General features: G+C 53.0%; 1 protein-coding gene across 35 annotated transcripts in view; it reads right to left on the minus strand.

The window, feature by feature from the left end:
* Nucleotides 1-19081, minus strand: part of KDM2B (lysine demethylase 2B) — a 156256-nt gene that overhangs the window by 12938 nt on the left and 124237 nt on the right. For 18 of the 35 annotated variants that reach the window (XM_065524925.2, XM_065524929.2, XM_074008097.1 and 15 more), the window contains 9 exons: nt 12614-12838; nt 4782-4925; nt 3956-4043; nt 3519-3787; nt 3190-3303; nt 2506-2544; nt 1672-2351; nt 575-738; nt 320-481 (listed from right to left, as the gene is read on the minus strand). In XM_065524925.2, the coding sequence (XP_065380997.1) occupies nt 320-481; nt 575-738; nt 1672-2351; nt 2506-2544; nt 3190-3303; nt 3519-3787; nt 3956-4043; nt 4782-4925; nt 12614-12838 (1885 nt within the window). The remainder of the gene's footprint in view (nt 1-319; nt 482-574; nt 739-1671; nt 2352-2505; nt 2545-3189; nt 3304-3518; nt 3788-3955; nt 4044-4781; nt 4926-12613; nt 12839-19081) is intronic. The other 17 variants (XM_065524940.2, XM_065524941.2, XM_065524942.2 and 14 more) reach the window with 3 other exon arrangements.

Below are 19081 nucleotides of genomic sequence, written 5' to 3' on the forward strand. Positions count from 1 at the left end.
AACGAGGGGCAAGTCAACAGCAAAGCAGTGAGACGCATGCAGAGCCCCCATGAGTGAGTCAACAGGAAAGCAGTGAGACGCACACGGAGTCCCATGAGCGCGTCTCGCATGTGCACAGGAGCCCCTGCCTCCTCCCAGATCCCCTCTGTGCCTGAAGCAAACTGAGAACACGGCAGCAGACACTCATCCCTATGTCCTCTGGGGAAGGGCTGGGGCCTGAGAACAATGGAGGACATGCTAGGGCCTGAGGGTAAAAGCAGATCCAACAGCCTAGCTCGGTCACCCCACCCCCACAGAAACCCCCAGCCTGGCAACTCACCTGGCCTGTTGTCTGTGGGCGGGGACAGGAGATCCCGCATCTGGGCATCCTTTAGTCCTTCCACCCACTGGACATCCAGAGTCCGGAGCAGCGGACAACTGGAGCTGCAAAGGGCTGAGACCGCGATCCATGAGCAGCCTGACAGCACCAAGTCCCGGAGCCCTGTTGGGGACACAGAAAAGGGTGAAGGTCAGGGGATGCGCCCCCAGCCCCCACTGCAGCAGACACACTCGGGGCCACTGGCCCAGGGCTCACCAGGCAGCCGGTTGATGAGCCAGCTCAGCTGCTTCTTGGAGATATTGGTCCAGCTGAGGTCGAGGGAGACAGGCTGTCGCCGGATGATGCCACTCAGCATCAGGGGTGTGATAGACTTGCAGTGGTTCAGGTCAATGCGGGTCCACAACCGCTTATCGCAGCACCTGGGGACCGGCCGGGTGGGGACACATCGTCAGAGGTGGGGCTCCCTGGCAGCCCATGCACGGCTCTAACTCTCCCCACCTACCAACTTCTGGGAGGCTCCTTAACTCGGCGCTCTGGACCCTTCTCTATGTAGCACCTGTCCTGCCCCGATGCAGGCACCTGCCATCTGCTCTGACAGCCATGGCCTCCAGTCTCCATCAATTATGTATGTATGTATGTATGTATTTATTGAGACGGAGTCTCGCTCTGTTCCCAGACTGGTGTGTAGTGGTGCAATCTCTGCTCACCACCACCTTTGTCTCCCACATTCAAGCAATTATCCTGCCTCAGCCTCCCGAGTAGCCAGGATTACAGGTGTGCACCACCACACCCGGCTAATTTTTATATTTTTAGTAGAAATGGGGTTTCACCATGTTGGCCAGGCTGGTCTTGAACTCTTGACTTCAAGTGATCCGCCCGTAAAGTGCTGGGATTACAAGCATGAGCCACTGCGCCAGGCCTCCCGCAAGTATTTACCATGGGCTTTACAACGCCCTCTACCGGCGGTTCTTCCAAACAACCCCATGAAGCAGGTCTCATGCCCGTTCATCCAAGAGGGGTAAGGCAGAGCTAAGGCCAGAAAGCTGGTAAATATCGGCTGGCCTGAAGTTGCAACTGGCAACCTTGCTGGAAACCTGGACTAACTCTCCGAAGCCAAGGACTTCACGTGGTCCTCACTTTACCCTCCAGGAAGCTAAATCAGGGAGTAAACCAGGTCACCTCCTCTGACAAGACCAGAGGGGCCACTGCAGCCAGCTGGAACGCTTTACGGAGCACAATGAAGTCATACTGGGGCTTGGAAGGAAAGAGCATCACCAGCGACTCCACACACACGGGCCATCCCTGGTGCTGCCTGAGCCTTAACCTAGAGCCCTACACAGGCTGCCGCTCACCAGCGGTTCCAGGTCCTGCAGACCCGCATGCAGACACACAGGTCTTGGTGGCTGAGGTAGCTGAAGACGGCCATCCACACCTCCCTGTGCATGACGTGGGCTGCCCCATCGTCCAGGGGTAGCGAGTCAGGCGGGGGGCTGATGGGGGGTGGCCGGATCACATGGCGCTCCATCTGGATACACTTGGGCGGGGACACGGAGGGTGGGGGCCGGGAGATGACACGGGGCGGGCTGCGCAGGCCGGGTCCCAGCTGGTGCCGCAGCTCCCGAGGGGTGCCGTTGAGCCCCTTGCTGAAGCGGTGGGGACGCTCGCAGACGCCTGGGGGCCGCTTGGGCTCCTCGCCCTCACTCTCAGGCTCCGACTTGATGGGCTGCTGGTTCTCGTTGGCCAGGCTGCTCTCCGTCCTCTGGATCTCGTGGTTGAGCTCCTTGCTCAGCTCCCTGCTCAGCTCCTTGTTGGGAAGCCGCCGCTTCCGGCGCATCTTCACCTTCTTCTTCTCCTCCGGGCCCTCGGTCCCCTCGGTGCTGGGTCCTGCGGTGGGGGAGCTGGAGCGGGAGTGGTCGCTCTCCCTGGTCTTTGGGGGTGCCTCGGGCAGATCGTCCTCGGGTTCCTGCTTGAAGCGCCGGAGGGGCTTGTTGGCCAGCGCCATGCGGTCCTCGGCGTTCTTCCAGGACCGACGCTGAGGGCGAGAGCGGAGACGCATCAGCCTGTAGGGCTCAGGGCTGCGCCCACCCAAGGCCTCCCGCCCCCCTGCCACGGGACTGCGGCCCAGGGAGCTGCTGTGCAGCTCTAACCGCTCGGGCCTGGGGCACAGGGGGAGGGGAAGATGGTACCTTTTTCCTGAAAAGCTTATCTTCTTTGCCAGGTTTGAGCTGTCACGAAAAAGAAAGGACGCAGAGCTTGCTCCCCGGGCTCCTGGGATTTGGTCCCCTCGACACCCCACCCCACCATGAGTCCACAGTCTCTAGAGGAGGGGCTGGAGGGACGCCTTCCCCACAAATGCCATCTCCACGTCTGACCGACAGACGGGCGAGCCCTGCCTGCGGCTTTCAAGGAAGAAGCTGGAAGTAGTCCGGTTGAACTGTTCCCACCCAACTGACCTCCCACCCCCCAGACCCGGAGATGTGCAGCCGCCATTCAAACAATCCTCGGCTTTGGGAGCCAGTTCTGGAGCACAGCCCTGTGGGAATCCCCGGCCCAGCCGGAATGGCTAGAGCTGGGAGAGACTCCTGGCGCCACCTTGTGGCTGGTGACAGCATGGCCCGTGGGTGGAGCAGGGCCACCAGGCTCCTCAGAGGTTCCCTGGACTCACAGCTTCCATCCCAACCAACAGAGGCTCTAGTCACAGACAGCTTCCCAGGCCCGAAGCCAGAACCACGAGCCAGAGATCTGGGGCCGAGACCTGGGAAGCGTCAGGAGAGGCAGCAGTGGGGTGGAGGACCAGCGGGGTGGGGTGGGGGACAGCCCGGGACTCGCCAGTCCCCAGGGCCTCAGGAGGGCGTGCGTCGTGGGAGCACCTGCTGCTGGAAGTAAGTGAGACTGGATCTCCACCAGGGGCTGAGGCTGCTGCCTAGAGGGGGCCTCGGCGAGAGGTGAGAGGAGGAACCGGGGGACGTTTGAAGCGATGAGGCCTAAAGGGGGGGGTGGGAAGAGGAGTGACTCGCTGGTTTCCCCCTCCTTTCCTTGGGGCAGGGCTCTCAGGACTTAGGTGACCTGCTCAGGGCAGCAAGAGGCTGGGATTATCCCAAGCTCTACTCGCTGCCCACCCCCTGCCCCGGCCTTCCAACCCAGCACCTAGGACCAGCCAGACCACCCCCTTTGTCTCTCAGCCCCTCCTGGTCCGTACCCGCTTGCGTCCACTCAGCTCCTGGGGCTTCTCGTATTTCCGCTTCTTCCTCAGGTGCACGTCATCAGACTTTCTGCGCAGGAGGCCGTCCGGCGGCACCTTCTTGGGGTGCTCGTCCGACCTGCGCCGGGGTGCCTCCTCACATTCGCTCCTCCGCTTGGCAGGTTCCTGCCCTTCCTTGTTGTCCCGGTTCATCTTCTGCTCCTTGAGCAGGGAGCCGGGCAGGTTGGAGGCGTACTTAAAGCCAGGGCCACGCTTTTGCTTGTAGGCCAAAAAGAGAGAAGGAACAGACCAACTGTATACCTTTGGACTTGCCCTTCCTCCTCCCCAGGCCCACGGCACCCCACCTGCCTGACACTCCTGGGACAGGCTGGTCCCAGCCAGGCCCAGGCCCGCCCCTCTCCCGACTGACCCTGGGACTTGGAGCCCGGCACTCACTTTCCCGGTCTTGCCGGCGTGGTTACACTTCGGACACTCCCAGCAGTTTGGAAGCTCGTCGTTGACCACACCCTCTGACTCCTTAATCTGCGGGGAACACCAGGACTCAGAAGAGGGACGAGCGGAGAAGAGGGCCCACGGGCACAAGGCTCTGTGAGGCCATGTCTTCCAGAAGCAGCAGCACCCCCTCCCCAGTGTCACGTCTATCCTGTTTCCAGCCAAAAGAAAACACAGCCGCAGAGGCTGGCAGAGACGGGCAACTGTGGATCCAGGCCAGGGTTCAGAGGCGGAGCCCTTTTGCTTCTCTGGGACCCTGGGCAAGTCACTCTGTCTCTGTAGGCTGGTGCCCTCAGCCATAAAAGTTAGTGTGCCCATCTCACTGAGGGGTATGACCCAGGTAAAGCCACGAGCTCAGCGCCTGGCATGCAGAAAGGACTTTGCAGAGGACTCTACAGGGTGCTGAAGGAAGGAGTGGGGTGTGGGGCCTTGTTCTCCCAGAAGCCTGGAGCCACCTGGAGGCTCTCCCTCTGGCCCAGCTACAAACAAGCCGCCTGTGTTTGCCATCCGCTGAGACTCTGGGAACCCTCTCTGGTTCTGACGTCCTGGGACGTGGGAGTCTGTTTATTCCTTTAATGACACTGGGTCTCCAAGGTACTCCAGGCCCTCCTTGTTCTGGGCTTATCCCCTTGACACACAGGATCACCCAGACTCAGGGGTTCTCCAGGAATTCACCGCACGACCTGCATCCCACCACCTCACCAGCATCTCCAGCAACCCTACCTGCCCCACAGCGTCAGCATCACCTGTTCCCACTGGGCCGCTCACCTTAAGGCATCCGGGGTGGATGATTTCGTTGCAGATGGAGCACTCCATGAGCATGAGGTTAAACTTGCCTTCCTCCTCTTCCACTGTGTCTTCCTTCCCCGCCTCGCCACACACAAGGCACACGGCGGTGTGGGGGAGCACTGGCTGAGGAGCCAGGGAGAACAAGACAAGTCATCAGGGGTGGGAAGCATGGACCCCCAGGAGGGCCAGGTCAAGGGCATGAGCTGCTCCCCTCGGACCTGCCAGGAGACCCCAGGAAAGTGGCCCAGGCACATTCACTCACTCATTCACTGAACTATGTATCAGGCTACTACCTCCGCATGCCAGATACTACTCTTAATTGCTGGGGATATAGCAAGGAACAAGACAGCTCAAAATCTCTGCCATCCAGAGCTTACATTTTAGTGGAGGGAGGCAGACAAAATGAAGAACAGAGCATGTTAGAGACAGAGACATGGGGAAAAATTAGAGGGCTGGAGTGAGGGGCAGAAGGGGGGTTGATTTTAAATATGGAGATCAGGGAAGGCCTCACATTCATAAAAGCTCCAAAGGAGCGGGAGCGTGAACCCAGCCCAGATCCATGCAGATGAGATGAGGCTGCATCTCACCAGTGGGCATTCAAGGCACAGACACGGACTGCGGGCTCCCAAGACCTTTACAGAGAGGCTAGGAGGTCAGAACTGTCTTCAGAGTAACCGATGTTATTTGCCTTTTGCACAGTATTGATATTTGTACTGGTGGGTAAAACTGCTGGCCCCTCAGCACCAGTCAAGGCAAGGCCCCCAGCTGCACCAGCAGCCATGAGGGGACTCACGACCATACACTTATTAAAAAGATCCCCAGTTTCATCTAAGAATATCTCTGATGAAACAGTAAAAATTACTTTATGAAAACCTTGCCCTAGAGTACACATCCTTTTCAGATGCTTTGTGACAATAAGAATATGTGTAAAGTGCCTCGGCACACAGGTGATGCGTACCAAAGGAAAGGCACTCGTGACTGAGCTGGGAGCCGAAATGGCCACTTTCTCCATAGATTATTTTTACTTGAAGGAATGACTGATAGAAAGCCCCTGGACATTGGTGTATTTCTGTGAAGATCAAAGAAGTGAGCTTGTCATTTCCAGAAAAATAACTGACCGCATTTGTTGCAAATGACAAAATTCAAGTTTCTGAATGACAATGAGACTTCTGGAAAACTTACATGAACCACCATAACCTGCACAGCTTCCCAATACTGAGAGACTTTTCCGATGAGATCAGTGATCATATTAACAAATGTGATTTCTAAAATAATATTATGTGCCAATATTTGGAAAATCCGCCTAACTCAGGGAGCCAATATTTTCCAGATGACCAATACATGGTGTTACAACATCATGCCTGAGCAAATGAGCTACTCAAAGGGCAAGACAGGCTGATGAAGTTCCATGTAACAGTGTGAACAGCTCACTGATACAGTTTCAGACTCCACATTGCAACTAACCTTTAAAGAAAACTCTGCTGAGTTCTAGTTGAGTATCAGAGTATCCACAATTATTAAAATACTCCTCCCTTTTCCAACTAGTATATATCTGTGTGAGGCCGAATTTTCCTCATACTCCCTCCAAAACAACATATCACAATAGATAAAACACAGAAGCAGATATGAAAATTCCAGGTCTTTTTTTTTTTTTTTTTTGAGATGGAATCTTGCTCTGTCACCCAGGCTAGAGTGCGGTGGCACAGTCTCGACTCATTGCAACCTCTGCCTTCTGGGTTCAAGCGATTCTCCTGCCTCAGTCTCCCGAGTAGCACAGGTGCCCGCCATCACACCCAGCTACTTTTTTGTATTTTTAGTAGAGACAGGGGCTTTCACCATGTTGGCCAGGCCGGTCTCGAACTCCTGATCTCGTGATCCACCTGCCTCAGCCTCCCAAAGTGCTAGGATCACAGGTGTGAACCACCGTGCCCGGCAATTCCAAGCCCTTTCTAATGAACCAGACATAAAAGAGATTTACAAAAATATAAAACAATGCCATTATTCTTATTTCTGTTTTTGGAAAATGTAATTATTTCTCATAAAAATATGTTTCTTTTTTCTTATTTATTTTTGTGACAGTGTCTTGCTTTGTCGCCCAGTCTGGAGTGCAGTGACATGATCTTGGCTCACTGCAACCTCCATCTGCCTCCTGGGTTCAGGCGATTCTCCCACCTCAGCCTCCCAAGTAGCTGGGACTACAGGCATGCTGGGTAATTTTTGTCTTTTTAGTAGAGATGGGGTTTCACCATGTTGGCCAGGCTGGTCTCAAACTTCTGACCTCAAGTGATCCTCCCACCTCAGCCTCCCAAAGTGCTGGGATTGCACGCTTGAGCCACCGTGCCCAGCCAAAACAGCCAAAATATGTTATTTCTATTAACCTGTCATGGGCTTTCTTGTTTTTTTTTTTTTTTTTTTTGAGATGGAGTCTCGCTCTGTCGCCCAGGTTGGAGTGCAGTGGCCGGATCTCAGCTCACTGCAAGCTCCACCTCCCAGGTTTACGCCATTCTCCTGCCTCAGCCTCCTGAGTAGCTGGGACTACAGGCGCCCGCCACCTCGCCCGGCTAGTTTTTTGTATTTTTAGTAGAGACGGGGTTTCACCGTGTTAGCCAGGATGGTCTCGATCTCCTGACCTCGTGATCCGCCCGTCTCGGCCTCCCAAAGTGCTGGGATTACAGGCTTGAGCCACCGCGCCCGGCCCTTTCTTGTTATTTTAAGATAAATTTAAAATCTAAAAAAAAATTTCTTGGCCAGGAGTGATAGCACATGCCTGTAATCCCAACACTTTGGTAGGCCAAGGCAGGCAGATTGCCTGAGTCCAGGAGTTTGAGACTAGCCTGGGCAATGTGGCAAAACCCTGTCTTTACAAAAAATACAAAAATCAGCTGGGCATAGTGAATGCCTGCAGTCCCAGCTACTCGGGAGGCTGAGGTGGGAGGATTGTTTGAGCCCAGGAGGTAGAGGCTGCAGTGAACCACGAGTATACCACTGCACTCCAGTCTGGGTGACAGAGTGAGACTCTGTCTCAAAAAAAAAAAAAAAAAAAATCAGTTTTAATTTTTTTTTTTTTTTAAGCTAAAGTCCTCTCACACCAAACTCAGTTTAAATTTTTAATATAGTCAGTATTAATAAATATATAACCTGCATAAAAGAAAAACTCTTTAGGGTCTTCATAATTTTTAAGAGCATGAAGGGCTCCTGAGACCCTGAAGTGTGAGAACTTGGTGCACCCGGCTGTGAGCCCCCTGAGGCCAGGACGGGTCAGCCTCATCCCGCCCAGTGCACCGGTAGCCAACCTTTATTACGCTGCTCAGAGGAGCTTCAAGCAGGCTGGGAATATACACGCCACTGGTAAGTGAAAAAGACTTGATTAAATGGCGCAAATGTCTGAATTCTAATAAACAGGACACAGAAGGCAAGGCAGTCATCGTTCCTTCCACAAATACCAAACACACATCTGCCACGGTCTGAAACAAAGTCTTGGGGGACGCAGGAGTGAGGGAGATGGCTGCTCCCCGTGAGCTATTTGGGAAGAAAAAGACATTAGTCGCTGAAATCCAAAGAAAACATGGAAAAGTCATATTCAAGAGTTCTCAAAAGCAGCAGAGGCTGATTTCTGGAGGACTCGGGACAGGGTGGAGAGAAGCCAAGTGGGCAAGGCCGCAGGGCCTCAAGGTGAATGAGGACAGAGCAGCCTGCGCAGAGCAGGCCGGGCCAAAGGGGACGGCTGGAGACCAGACTGCAGTGGGGGGCAGAGGGTGAAGCACGGCCCACACGGCAAGAAGAGGGTCTGTGGTGGGGTGGGGCAGATGGCAGAACTGGCTCTAAGCCAGGTGGCAGGATGGGAGGTGGCGCAAGAGGCAAATCTCCTGCAGGGGCTGGGGAGGGGCTTGGGGCTCATGTTAGAGGGCAGACTGCACGGCACCAGCAGGGACACCAGCAGGGACATGGTGGAGAGGGGAGGAAGCTATGGAGGCAGCCCCAGCGACGGAGCAAAGGGAGGGGACAGAAGAGGAAGATAGGTGGGGCTGCGTATGTCATAGGTGGGTAATGCGTGAGAAGTGCCCTGGCAGAGCAGAAGGGCTGGGAGAAGAGTAAGAAGGACACCAAGGGTCAGGCCAAGCCTGCATCTGCCATCAGTTCCAGAAGCTATGTCAAGCTGAAGAGAGTAGGAGACATTAAAAAATGGGGTTTCCTTCAAACAGCATGCACTGTGCCAGGAACCAGAGTAGCAAAGATAAGGGGGCACCCGAGACAAATTTCCTATAACCGGGCCCAGCACATGGGGGGTGGGAGAAAAAGTAATGCCAAAGAGAAAAAGACAGTCGTGGATTCATTGCTGGCACACATTTGAGTTTTAGGTGACACCGTTCTAAAAACCAACAGTTGCTATAGACAAGCTCTTTTAAATTCTATAGGATCCAATGGGTCACATGGACCCTATCTCCAAAAAATGTACATCCATGCATGCACACAGACAAAAATGCATTTAATTTCAGGATGGCTCACAAATTCCCCGAAATCCATGAAAATATCCTGGGGTTTGGGTACCAATTAAAAGCACAAGCAGTGAAACTGAACTTCTGCAGCAAAGGAAAGAATCAACAGAGGAAAAGGCAACCTACAGGATGGGAGAAAATCCTTGCAAACCAGAGACCTGATAAGGGTTAATATCCAAAACATATTTAGAACTCCTCTAACTCAACAACAAAAACCTCCAAAAGAAAACCGATTTAGGCCAGGTGCAGTGGCTCACACTTGTAATCCCAGAATTTTGGGAGGCCAAGGCGGGGGGCGGGGGCGGGGCGGTGATCAACTGAGGTCAGGGGTTTGAGACCAGCCTGGTCAATAAAGTGAAACCCTGCCTCTACCAAAAACACAAAAATTAGCTGAGTGTGGTGGTACGTGCCTGTAACCCCAGCTACCTGGGAGGCTGAGGCAGGATAATTGCTTGAACCCGGGAGGCAGAGGTTGCAGTGAGCTGAGACTGCGCCATCGCACTCTAGCCTGGGCAAAAGAGTGAGACTCTCAAAAAAAGAAAAGAAAACCAGTGTAAAAACGGTCTAAGGACTCAGACATTTCTCCAAAGAAGACAGACAAACAGCCAATAAGCACCTAAAGGTGAAAGATGCTCAACATCACTAGGCATTAGGGAAAAGTAAATAAAAACTACACTGAGATGTCACCTCATACACATTAGGATGGCTACTAAAAACAAACAAACTAAAAGCCCATAACATAACAGATGTTGATGGGGATGCAGAGAAATAGGAACCTTCGCTGGGCGCGGTGGCTCACGCCTGTAATCCCAGCACTTTGGGAGGCCGAGGTGGGCGGCTCACAAGGTCAGGAGATTGAGACCATCCTGGCCAACATGGTGAAACCCCGTCTCTACTAAAAATACAAAAAATTAGCCAGGCATGGTGGTAGGCGCCCAGCTACTCGGGAGGCTGAGGCCGGAGAACAGCGTGAACCCAGGAGGCAGAGCTTGCAGTGAGCCGAGATCACACCACTGCACTCCAGCCTGGGCAACAGAGCAAGACTCCGTCTCAAAAAAAGAGAGAGAGAGAAACAGGAACCTCCATGCACCCGTGGTGGGAATGTGAAACGGCACAGCCACAGTGGCCAACAGTACAGAGGTTCCTCAAAAAGCTAAAAATAGAATCATCATATGACCCAGCAAGCCCACTTTTGGGCACGGAGTTGGCCCTTACACAGCACAGGATTGAACTGTGTGGGTTCACTTATATGCGGATTTTTTTTTCAATAAAAGTTATACTGAGTGTGCCTGCGTCTCCTGCCTCCCCCTTCTACCTCCTTCATCTCTTCTGCCTCTGCCACCCTGAGACAGCAAGACCAATCCCTCCTCCTCTGTCTATACAATGTGAAGATGATGAGCATGAAGACCTTTACGATGATCCACTCCCACTTAATGAACGATAAATATATTTTCCTAATGATCTTAGTATTTTCTTTTCTCTAGCTTACTTTATTGTGAGAATACAGTATATAATACATATAACATAAAATATGTGTTAATGGACTGTTTTTGTTACTGATAAGGCTTCTGGTCAACAAGAGGCTAACAGTAGTTAAGTTTTAGGGGAGTCAAAAGTTACACTCAGATTTTCAACTGCACAGGGGTCAGGTGGTGCCCCACCCTTGTGTTGTTCCAAGGTTCAACTGTATATCCAGAAGAATTCAAAACACGATCTCAAAGAGGTATCTGCACACCGATGTTCACTGCAGCACTATTCACAATAGGCAACAGGTGAAAGCAACCCATACGTCCATCAACAGATGAACGGATAAAGAAAATTTTGGTCCGGCGCGGTGGCTCACGCCTATAATCCCAGCACTCTTGGAGGCCAAGGTGGGCGGATCACCTGAGGTCAAGAGTTCGAGACCAGCCTGGCCAACATGATGAAGCCCTGTACTAAAAATTTTAAAATTAGCCCGATGTGGTGGCGGGTGCCTGTAATCCCAGGTACTCGGGAGACTGAGGCAGGAGAATTGCTTGAACCCAGGAGGCAGAGGTTGTAGTAAGCCAAAATTCCACCGCTGCACTCCAGCCTGGGCGACAGAGTGAGACTCCGTCTCAGAAAAAAAAAAGAAAATTTGGTGCAAATACACAATAGAGTATTAATTGGCCATTAAAAAAAAAAAAAAGGAAATTGTCATATGCTTCAACATGGATGAACCCTGAGGACATTATGCTCAGGGCTATAAACAAGCCAATCCAATCACAGAAAGCCAATTACTGCATGATTCCACTTCTATGAGGTCCGGAGAGGAGTCAAGCTCTTAGAAACTGAAAGTGGAATGGTGGTTGCCCGGGGCTGAGGGAGGGGAAAGGAGAGGAGAGCTTCAATGGGTATGCAGTTTCAGTTTTGCAAAATGAAAAAGTTCTGGGGATCAGCTTCCCAAAAACGTGCATATGATAATACTACTGTATTGCATACTTAAAAATGATTAATGTATTTTTTGACCACAATTTAAAAAAACAAAACACAAGAAATATGCGTGGAAGGAGATGGGTGAGGTGTCTGGGCCTGGGGGGCATCGGCAGCCAAGGAGGAAGGGCTCACCCTATGCCAGGCTGGGCCTGTAGATGAGCGCACCAAGGCCGAGGAATCCCGTCCCTCCAGCCGAGCCTGCTTTTCCACGGGGATTGGGAGACGACTCCTCCACAGGGAGGATCGCCGGCCCCCAGGGAGCAGCGCCCTGGGGAAGGCAGAGCATGTGGGTGTGTACAAGGCGATTCAAGGGCAAACCCCGCGACCTGGCCCCGTTGCGGAAGTCCACGTCCACTGCCCGGTCCGGGTACAAGACCAGCGGCGCGGGGCCACTGCTGGAGCTGAGGCCAGGCGGTGTGGAGGGGCAGGCCAGGCTCTCCCAGGCACGGTTCCTCGGCACCATAAATCACTCCTTGTTGGGGGCAGCCCCCTGAGATGGGGCGCTGACCTTCCACCCAGACTTCTGACTCTGAAGGCAGGGCCGGGAGGAAGGAAGGGCCCAGAACCATCACCAACTGGACCGTAATGTTGGCAACGGGGTCACAGACAGGACAGGCTGCTTGTCATCTTTAATGGCAGCAACTTCAAAGTACCTGGGCACCCTGGGAGGGAAGGAGCAGGAGGCCTGAGCCTGCAAAGCGGCCGGCGCCTTCCCGTCCACAGGAAGAGCTCTCGGGCAGTCCACAGCCCCGGCTTCTCTGTGTGCGGAGGGGCGGCCAGAGCGAGCAGCTGTCAGACACGCGGGCCGGCACGCAGGGGCCTGGATCGAGCGCAGGGCTGGACCGGGGCTGCACTCACCGCGATGCACTGCCGCATGATGCAGCTCTGCTTCATGCGCCCGGGGCCCCCGAACTTCTTCATGTCCTTGCAGAAGTGGCACTCTCCGCACTCGGTCCGCAGGCAGGCCTCGCACTTGCGGCATCGCGTCCGGCGCCGCCGAGCTCCTGCCGTTGTCCGGTTGGCGGCCAACTTCACCGCGGAGGCCGGGCCCAGCTTCCCCTTGGGCCGACCCACAGCCCGGTTCTGCAGGGGAACAGACAGAACTGGTCAGATGGGGAGGCTGCAGGCACCGCCAGACCCCCAGAAAGGGTATTAGGGAGCAAACTGTGTATCCCAGAAAGACACGATGGGGGCTCTAAACCCCAAGCCTCAGAGTGTGATCTTTATTTGGAGATGGGGGCTTTGCAGAGACCGTCAGGTTAAACGAGGTAATTCAGGTGAACGCTAATCCAGTATGACTGGTGTCCTTACGAAAGGGGGCCATTTGGACATAGAGATGGACACGCACGGAGTGAACGTGTGTGAAGACACTGGCCTTCCACAGACTGGAGCCCTGTCTACAAGCCAGTAAGTGCCAAGGATGGCAGCACATACCAGGAGCTCGAGGCGTGGGGAAGGACCCTCCCCTAGAGCCTGCAAAGCCAGCCCCGCCCGCCAGCCCACACCTTGACTTCAGACTCCTGGCCTCCAGAACTGGGAGAGAAGAAAGGCCCGTTGTTTTAAGCCACCGGTTATAGCAGCTCTAGGAGAGGAGGACAGAGGGTGCATGCTTCTTGCCACAGCACACGGCTCGAGACCTTCCACGGCCGCACCCACAGGCTCGGACCCTGCCCACCTTTCCCACCTCTGTCTGCTCCCCAAGAAAGACCGCAAGGGGTCACACAATCGGTCTCTGTTCTCCCAGCCCGGAAGGCCAACCCCACCCCGCCAAGCCACTTGGCTGATGCCCATTCATCCCGCCTGGCCAGTTTACAGGCTGCTTTCTTCTGGAAGCCCCTCCTGCCCACCTGCACTGGGTTCAAGGCCCCTCCCAGGGATCCTGTTAGAGCACTCACGACGGTAATCACCTGTTCCTGTACCGTCCTTCCCTTTGAGACGGGGCACAGAGGGGCACTCACCACAGGTGTCTTGTCCAACACTGCACCTCTACGAACCAGCCTGGCATGCAGAATGCACTCAACAAACCAAAGCCACCCCAGGGAGGACAGGATAGTAACCTTCAGGTCCCTGACTACTCAGACCTTCCCTAGATGGGTTCCAAATGCTCCCTTCCCTGGGACTCAGAGAAGAGAGACAGTAGGTAGACAGGAGAGCTGGGCTAGTAGCTAAGCCAGGAAAATGGGACAGTCATAGCCCCTGACCTCTGGTTCCCAGCCCCAGAGCCTCCTGCAGACCGAGGATCTACGGGGGAGCCCAAAGCTAGCTCCTGAGGACACTGTCCACCTTGGACCTGCGGTGGGAGGGACAAGGATGGGAGAGCTTTTCTTGTCTGTGGCATCTTTCTGGAGAAGCCGGGGTGGCTGAGAAACGGTGAAGTCCCTAACAGGGAGACACGTGGTCACCCTGGAAACCAGCTGACCTAACCGGCATCTAACACCTAAAGCCCCTTTACAGCTAATTGAACACACTTTGGTCTAGAGTCCCGCCCTCTTCATTTCAGTGACTTGTCATACTTGAATCCCCAAACAAAACCCCATACGTTTGGGAGCACACAGTCCCAGAAGAGCTGTTACTATTCATCCACTCCAATGGAGAAGAAGGTCCACATCACACGGACCCCTCCCACAACACACCCAACTCCCTGCACCTTAGGGGCTTCCTAGAAACTTCCAACTGCATAGGAAGAAAAACAGCCCTCCCTTTCTCCTCGAATATAGCCTCGCCACCACCAACTTTCTTCTCCAGTGCAGTGGTCCCTGTAGAAAGCCCATGGCCTCACGTGCCACCCCTTTGCTGTCAACACCTAAGCAGATCCATTCCTCCGATTCACCTTCCTGCAGCATTCAAGGAGCTTCGAGGCCCCCATCAGACTGAGAGGCCCTTCAGGAAGCACTGGGACTCTGGGCCTCCATCCTGCTCAACCTGCTGTGAACCCAAAAGAGGAAAGGGAAGTGCTCCCTGGCTCTACCACCGTCATCTCCCACTGCTCTTCCCCAGCTGCTCAGGACCCTCACTCATGCCTGCCCTCTGCTTTGGGGCAGTCCAGCCGGAGGCCTTGTCACAGGGAGGGCAAGCCCTGGACTGCAGGGCTGACTGCAGGGTCGCCCACAGACAAGCAGGCCACCACCAGCCACCTGGGTAAAGGGACCATCCAAAGCAGCAAAGGGCGCCAGGCACAGTGGCTCATGCCTGTAACCCCAGCACACTGGGGGGCTGAGGTGGGAGCATCACTTGAGGTCAGGAGTTCATCACCAGCCTGGGCAACACAGTGAGACCTACAAAAAACTTTAAAAATTAGTCGGGCATGGTGGTGTGCACCTGTAGATCCAGCTACTCAGAAGGCTGAGGTGGGAGGATTGCTTGAGCCCAGGAGTTTGAGGTGGCAGTGAGCTGTGATCATCCACTGTACTCCAGCCTAGGACACAGAGCAAGACCCTGTCTCAAAAAACAAAGAAAATGAAGAAACCCATCCTTACAATGATGGCTGGGTGCCCCCAACATATTCGCATAGTCCCACTGTGATTAGCACCTTTGGGGGGTCAAGTCCACCAAGCACTGCGCACGTCCATCCAACTCAGGTCTGGCTGCCCACGTGAGAAGTAAAACAAGATCAGTTTTCAGAGCTTTCTGGATTTGAGAACGGCACAGAGCAGACTGTGAACCTGAAGCTGAGCAGCCGACAGAGAGCAGCCAAGGCCACGCAAGGCAGCGCTGACGACGGAGATAACGGCCATGCTGCGTGAGGGTGGGGATTCCCTGAGCACCCCCATCTGTGGTCACCATGGCCATCATTTACTGATGTTATTACCTAACCTTCCCAGTAACAGCCCTGTAGAGGATGCCTTCATGTCCCCATTTTTCATATGAGGAAACTGAAGCCAGTAATTTGCCTATGGTCATGGAACCAGCAGGATGCATGGACTCCAGATTCGTGCTCTGAACACACTAAACCACAGCAACTGCATGTGCAAAGTGCAGCGAGGGGCCCGCAGACCCACTGGGATGGCCACATGCTCCTGGAAGGGCTTCCCAGCTAGTGCCACCATGCCTTAGTGCGAAGGGTGCCAACAAGAGGTGCAGAGAAGCAGAAACCCAAAAACGTTTCTCCCTGTCTTCACAGCCCACAGTAACACTTTCTGATTCTACCCCTCCAAAGGACAGGTGCCCTGTTACCAGCTCACTCCTCAAATACCTGGAACACAGGCAATGCTGTGGGCGGCGTCTGAGGCCTCCAGTCAGGTGTGAAGTGGCCAGTGTGGGCCACCTCCCAGGACAAAACCAGACCTCCAGAGCCGGAGAGTCTAAAGACGAGCTTCTCTGGCGAAAAAACTGAAAAAATTCCAGGAGTTCAAAGGAACACCAGGTATCAACAGCCACCGAGCACCTCTGGCTTCCCTGCCCTGAGGACAGTGTCTGGGCAAGTTAAAACGCTGGGCCAATCCAGTCTGAGTCTTGAAGCTCCTATGTCACTGCAAAACAAGCCCATTTGCCTGCACCATCCAAAGCACCTTCTCATCCAACCTATGGAAAACAACCTGCATGGACCTCAGCAGCAGCTGGGACACCCGGGAAAATTACAGAGCACATACCAGATAACATCCCGAAAGAAGAGGTGTGAGAAGCTGTGGTCTCCCGAGACCTTGATGAGGCCCTGTCTAGCCGCTGCCAAATCAGGCCAGGAAGGCTTGTGCCGCTGGCAGTGGCCCCCGCCTGGCTCGTCAAGAGTTGGCTCAGCGACAGGGTGCCAGATCCTAATGAATCCCACTGAAAAACCCACAGGTAAGACAGACCTCGGAGGCCTCCATTAAAAAGTCCAACTGGGACTCTGCAGACCCAACCAGGAAACGTGATGGCAGAGTACAGAAAACAGTGACACAAAAAGGGGCAAATGGAATAAAAAGGAAGGTGAGTCAGCCAGAGCTGTCTCCTTTTGGCACACAGCTTTCTCTGTCTTGGTATCTTTTGGGTGCTACCCAAAGTTTCAAATGCCAATTCTTTTTTTTTTTTTTTTGAGACAGAGTCTCACTCTGTCACCCAGGCTGAGTGCAGTGGCGTGATCTTGGCTCACTGTAACCTCTGGCTCCCGGGTTCAAGCAATTCTTGTGCTTCAGCCTCCCGAATAGCTGGAATTACAGGTGTGCACCACCAAGCCCAGCTAATTTTTGTATTTTTAGTAGAGATAGTGTTTCATCATGTTGGCCAGGCTGGTCTCAAACTCCTGGCCTCAAGTGATCTGCCCGCCTCAGCCTCCCAAAGTGCTGGCATTACAGGCATGAGTCACTGTGCCTGGCCTCAAACACCAATTCTAACTTCCACTCTAGGACAGAGTAGGAGTAGGACACCCCTGTCCCAGCAAAGGAAGTGATGGCATCCCCAGACATTCATTTACGAACCAACATCCCCAACACCAAGGCCACTTGTTGATTTTATCAGCCCAGGAACCATATCCTCAACACACTATGAAAGGTTAGGAAAATCTGGAACATGAACGCACACATACACACACAACACACAAATATCTTAGTATTCCTACACCCCTTCTCCATCAGCAACTCAAAAGCATCGTCCTTTAAGTGAATGTTATCAAGGTTTATTCATTCATCCCATCAATATTTGAGTTCCTCTGGTCTACCAGATGCTATCCACCAGAAAATGCATGGATAGAACCTCCTCAATCCCTCAGCTCTAAATTATAGTGATTAAAATTACTTGGATTAACCTAAATTAAAGGAAAGACATCCATGTTCATGAATTGGAAGATTTAATATTGCTATGATCAGTTATACTCCCCAAAGTGATCAACAGACTCAATGTGACCCCAAGCAAAATCCCAACTGGGGCTGGGCACAGTGGCTCACACCTATAATCTCAGCACTTTGGGAGGCCAAGGCAGGTGGATCACTTGAGCCCAGGAGTTCAAGACCAGCCTGGCCAACAAAGCAAGACTCCAAAAAAATAAAAAGACTAGGTGAGTGTGCTGTCACACACCTGTAGTCCCAGCTACTTAGGAGGCTGAAGCTGGAGAATCACTTGAGCACAGGAAGCAGAGGCTGCACTGAGCTGAGATCAAGCCACTGCATCCAACCTGGGTGACAGAATGAGACCTTGTCTCAAAAACAAAACAAGAATAAAAAACAAACAAAACAAAAACCCAACTGATTTTTCTGCAGAAATTGACACACTATCCTAAAATTCATGAAAATGCAAGAGACTTGGAATGGCCAAAACAATCTAAAAAAGGGGGTGGGGGGTAGGGGGTGGGGCGGTGGCTCACGCCTATAATCCCAGCACTTTGGAAGGCCGAGGCAGGTGGATCACTTGAGATCACAAGTTTAAGACCAGCCTGACCAACATGGTGAAACCCCATCCCTACTAAAAATACAAAATTAGCCAGGCGTGGTGGCGCACACCTATAATCCCAGCTACTTGGGAGGCTGAGGCAGTAGAATCACTTGAACCCAGGGGATGGAAGTTACAGAAAGCCAAGATTGTGACATTGCACTCCAGCCTGGGAAACGAGTGAAACTCTGTCTAAAAAGGCCAGACGTGGTGGCTCACACCTGTAATCCCAGCACTTTGGGTGGCCAAGGTGGGCAGATCACAAGGTCAAGAGATTGAGACCATCCTGGTCAACATGGTGAAACCCCGTCTCTACTGAAAGTACAAAAATTAGCTGGACGTGATGGTGCACGCCTGTAGTCCCAGCTACTCGGGAGGCTGAGGCAGGAGAATCACTTGAACCTGGGAGGCGGAGGTTGCAGTGAGCTGAGATCACGCCACTGCCCTCCAGCCTGGCAAGAGAGCGAGACTCCGTCTCAAAAAAAAAAAAAAAAAAGACGCTCACTTTCTGATTTCAAAACTCACTACGAAGCTACAATAAAGACTGTGATGGTAGTGGCAAAAAGACAGACCTATAGATCAATGGAACAGAATTGAGAGTCCAGAAATACACTCACATTTTGACCAAATGATTTCTAACAAGGATGCCAAGGCAATTCAGTTGGGTAAAGAATGGTCTTTTCAAGGTATGGTGCTGGGACAAATAGCTATCCACACGCAAAAGAACAAAGGTAGACCCCTACCTCACACCACATATACAAATTAACTCAAAAACGGATCAAAGACTTAAACACAGAGCTAAAATTATAAACCTCATAGAAGAAAACACAAGTGTAAATCTTCATGACTTTGAATTAGGCAAGGGTTTCTCCGATATGAAACCAAAAGCACAGGTGTCAAAAAAAAAAAAAAGATAAATTAGACTTCATCAAAATTAAAAACTTTTGCTGGGTGTGGTGGCTCACCTCTGTAATCCCAGCACTTTGG

Source organism: Macaca fascicularis, chromosome 11, assembly GCF_037993035.2.
Source record: "Macaca fascicularis isolate 582-1 chromosome 11, T2T-MFA8v1.1".
Taxonomy (NCBI): domain Eukaryota; kingdom Metazoa; phylum Chordata; class Mammalia; order Primates; family Cercopithecidae; genus Macaca; species Macaca fascicularis.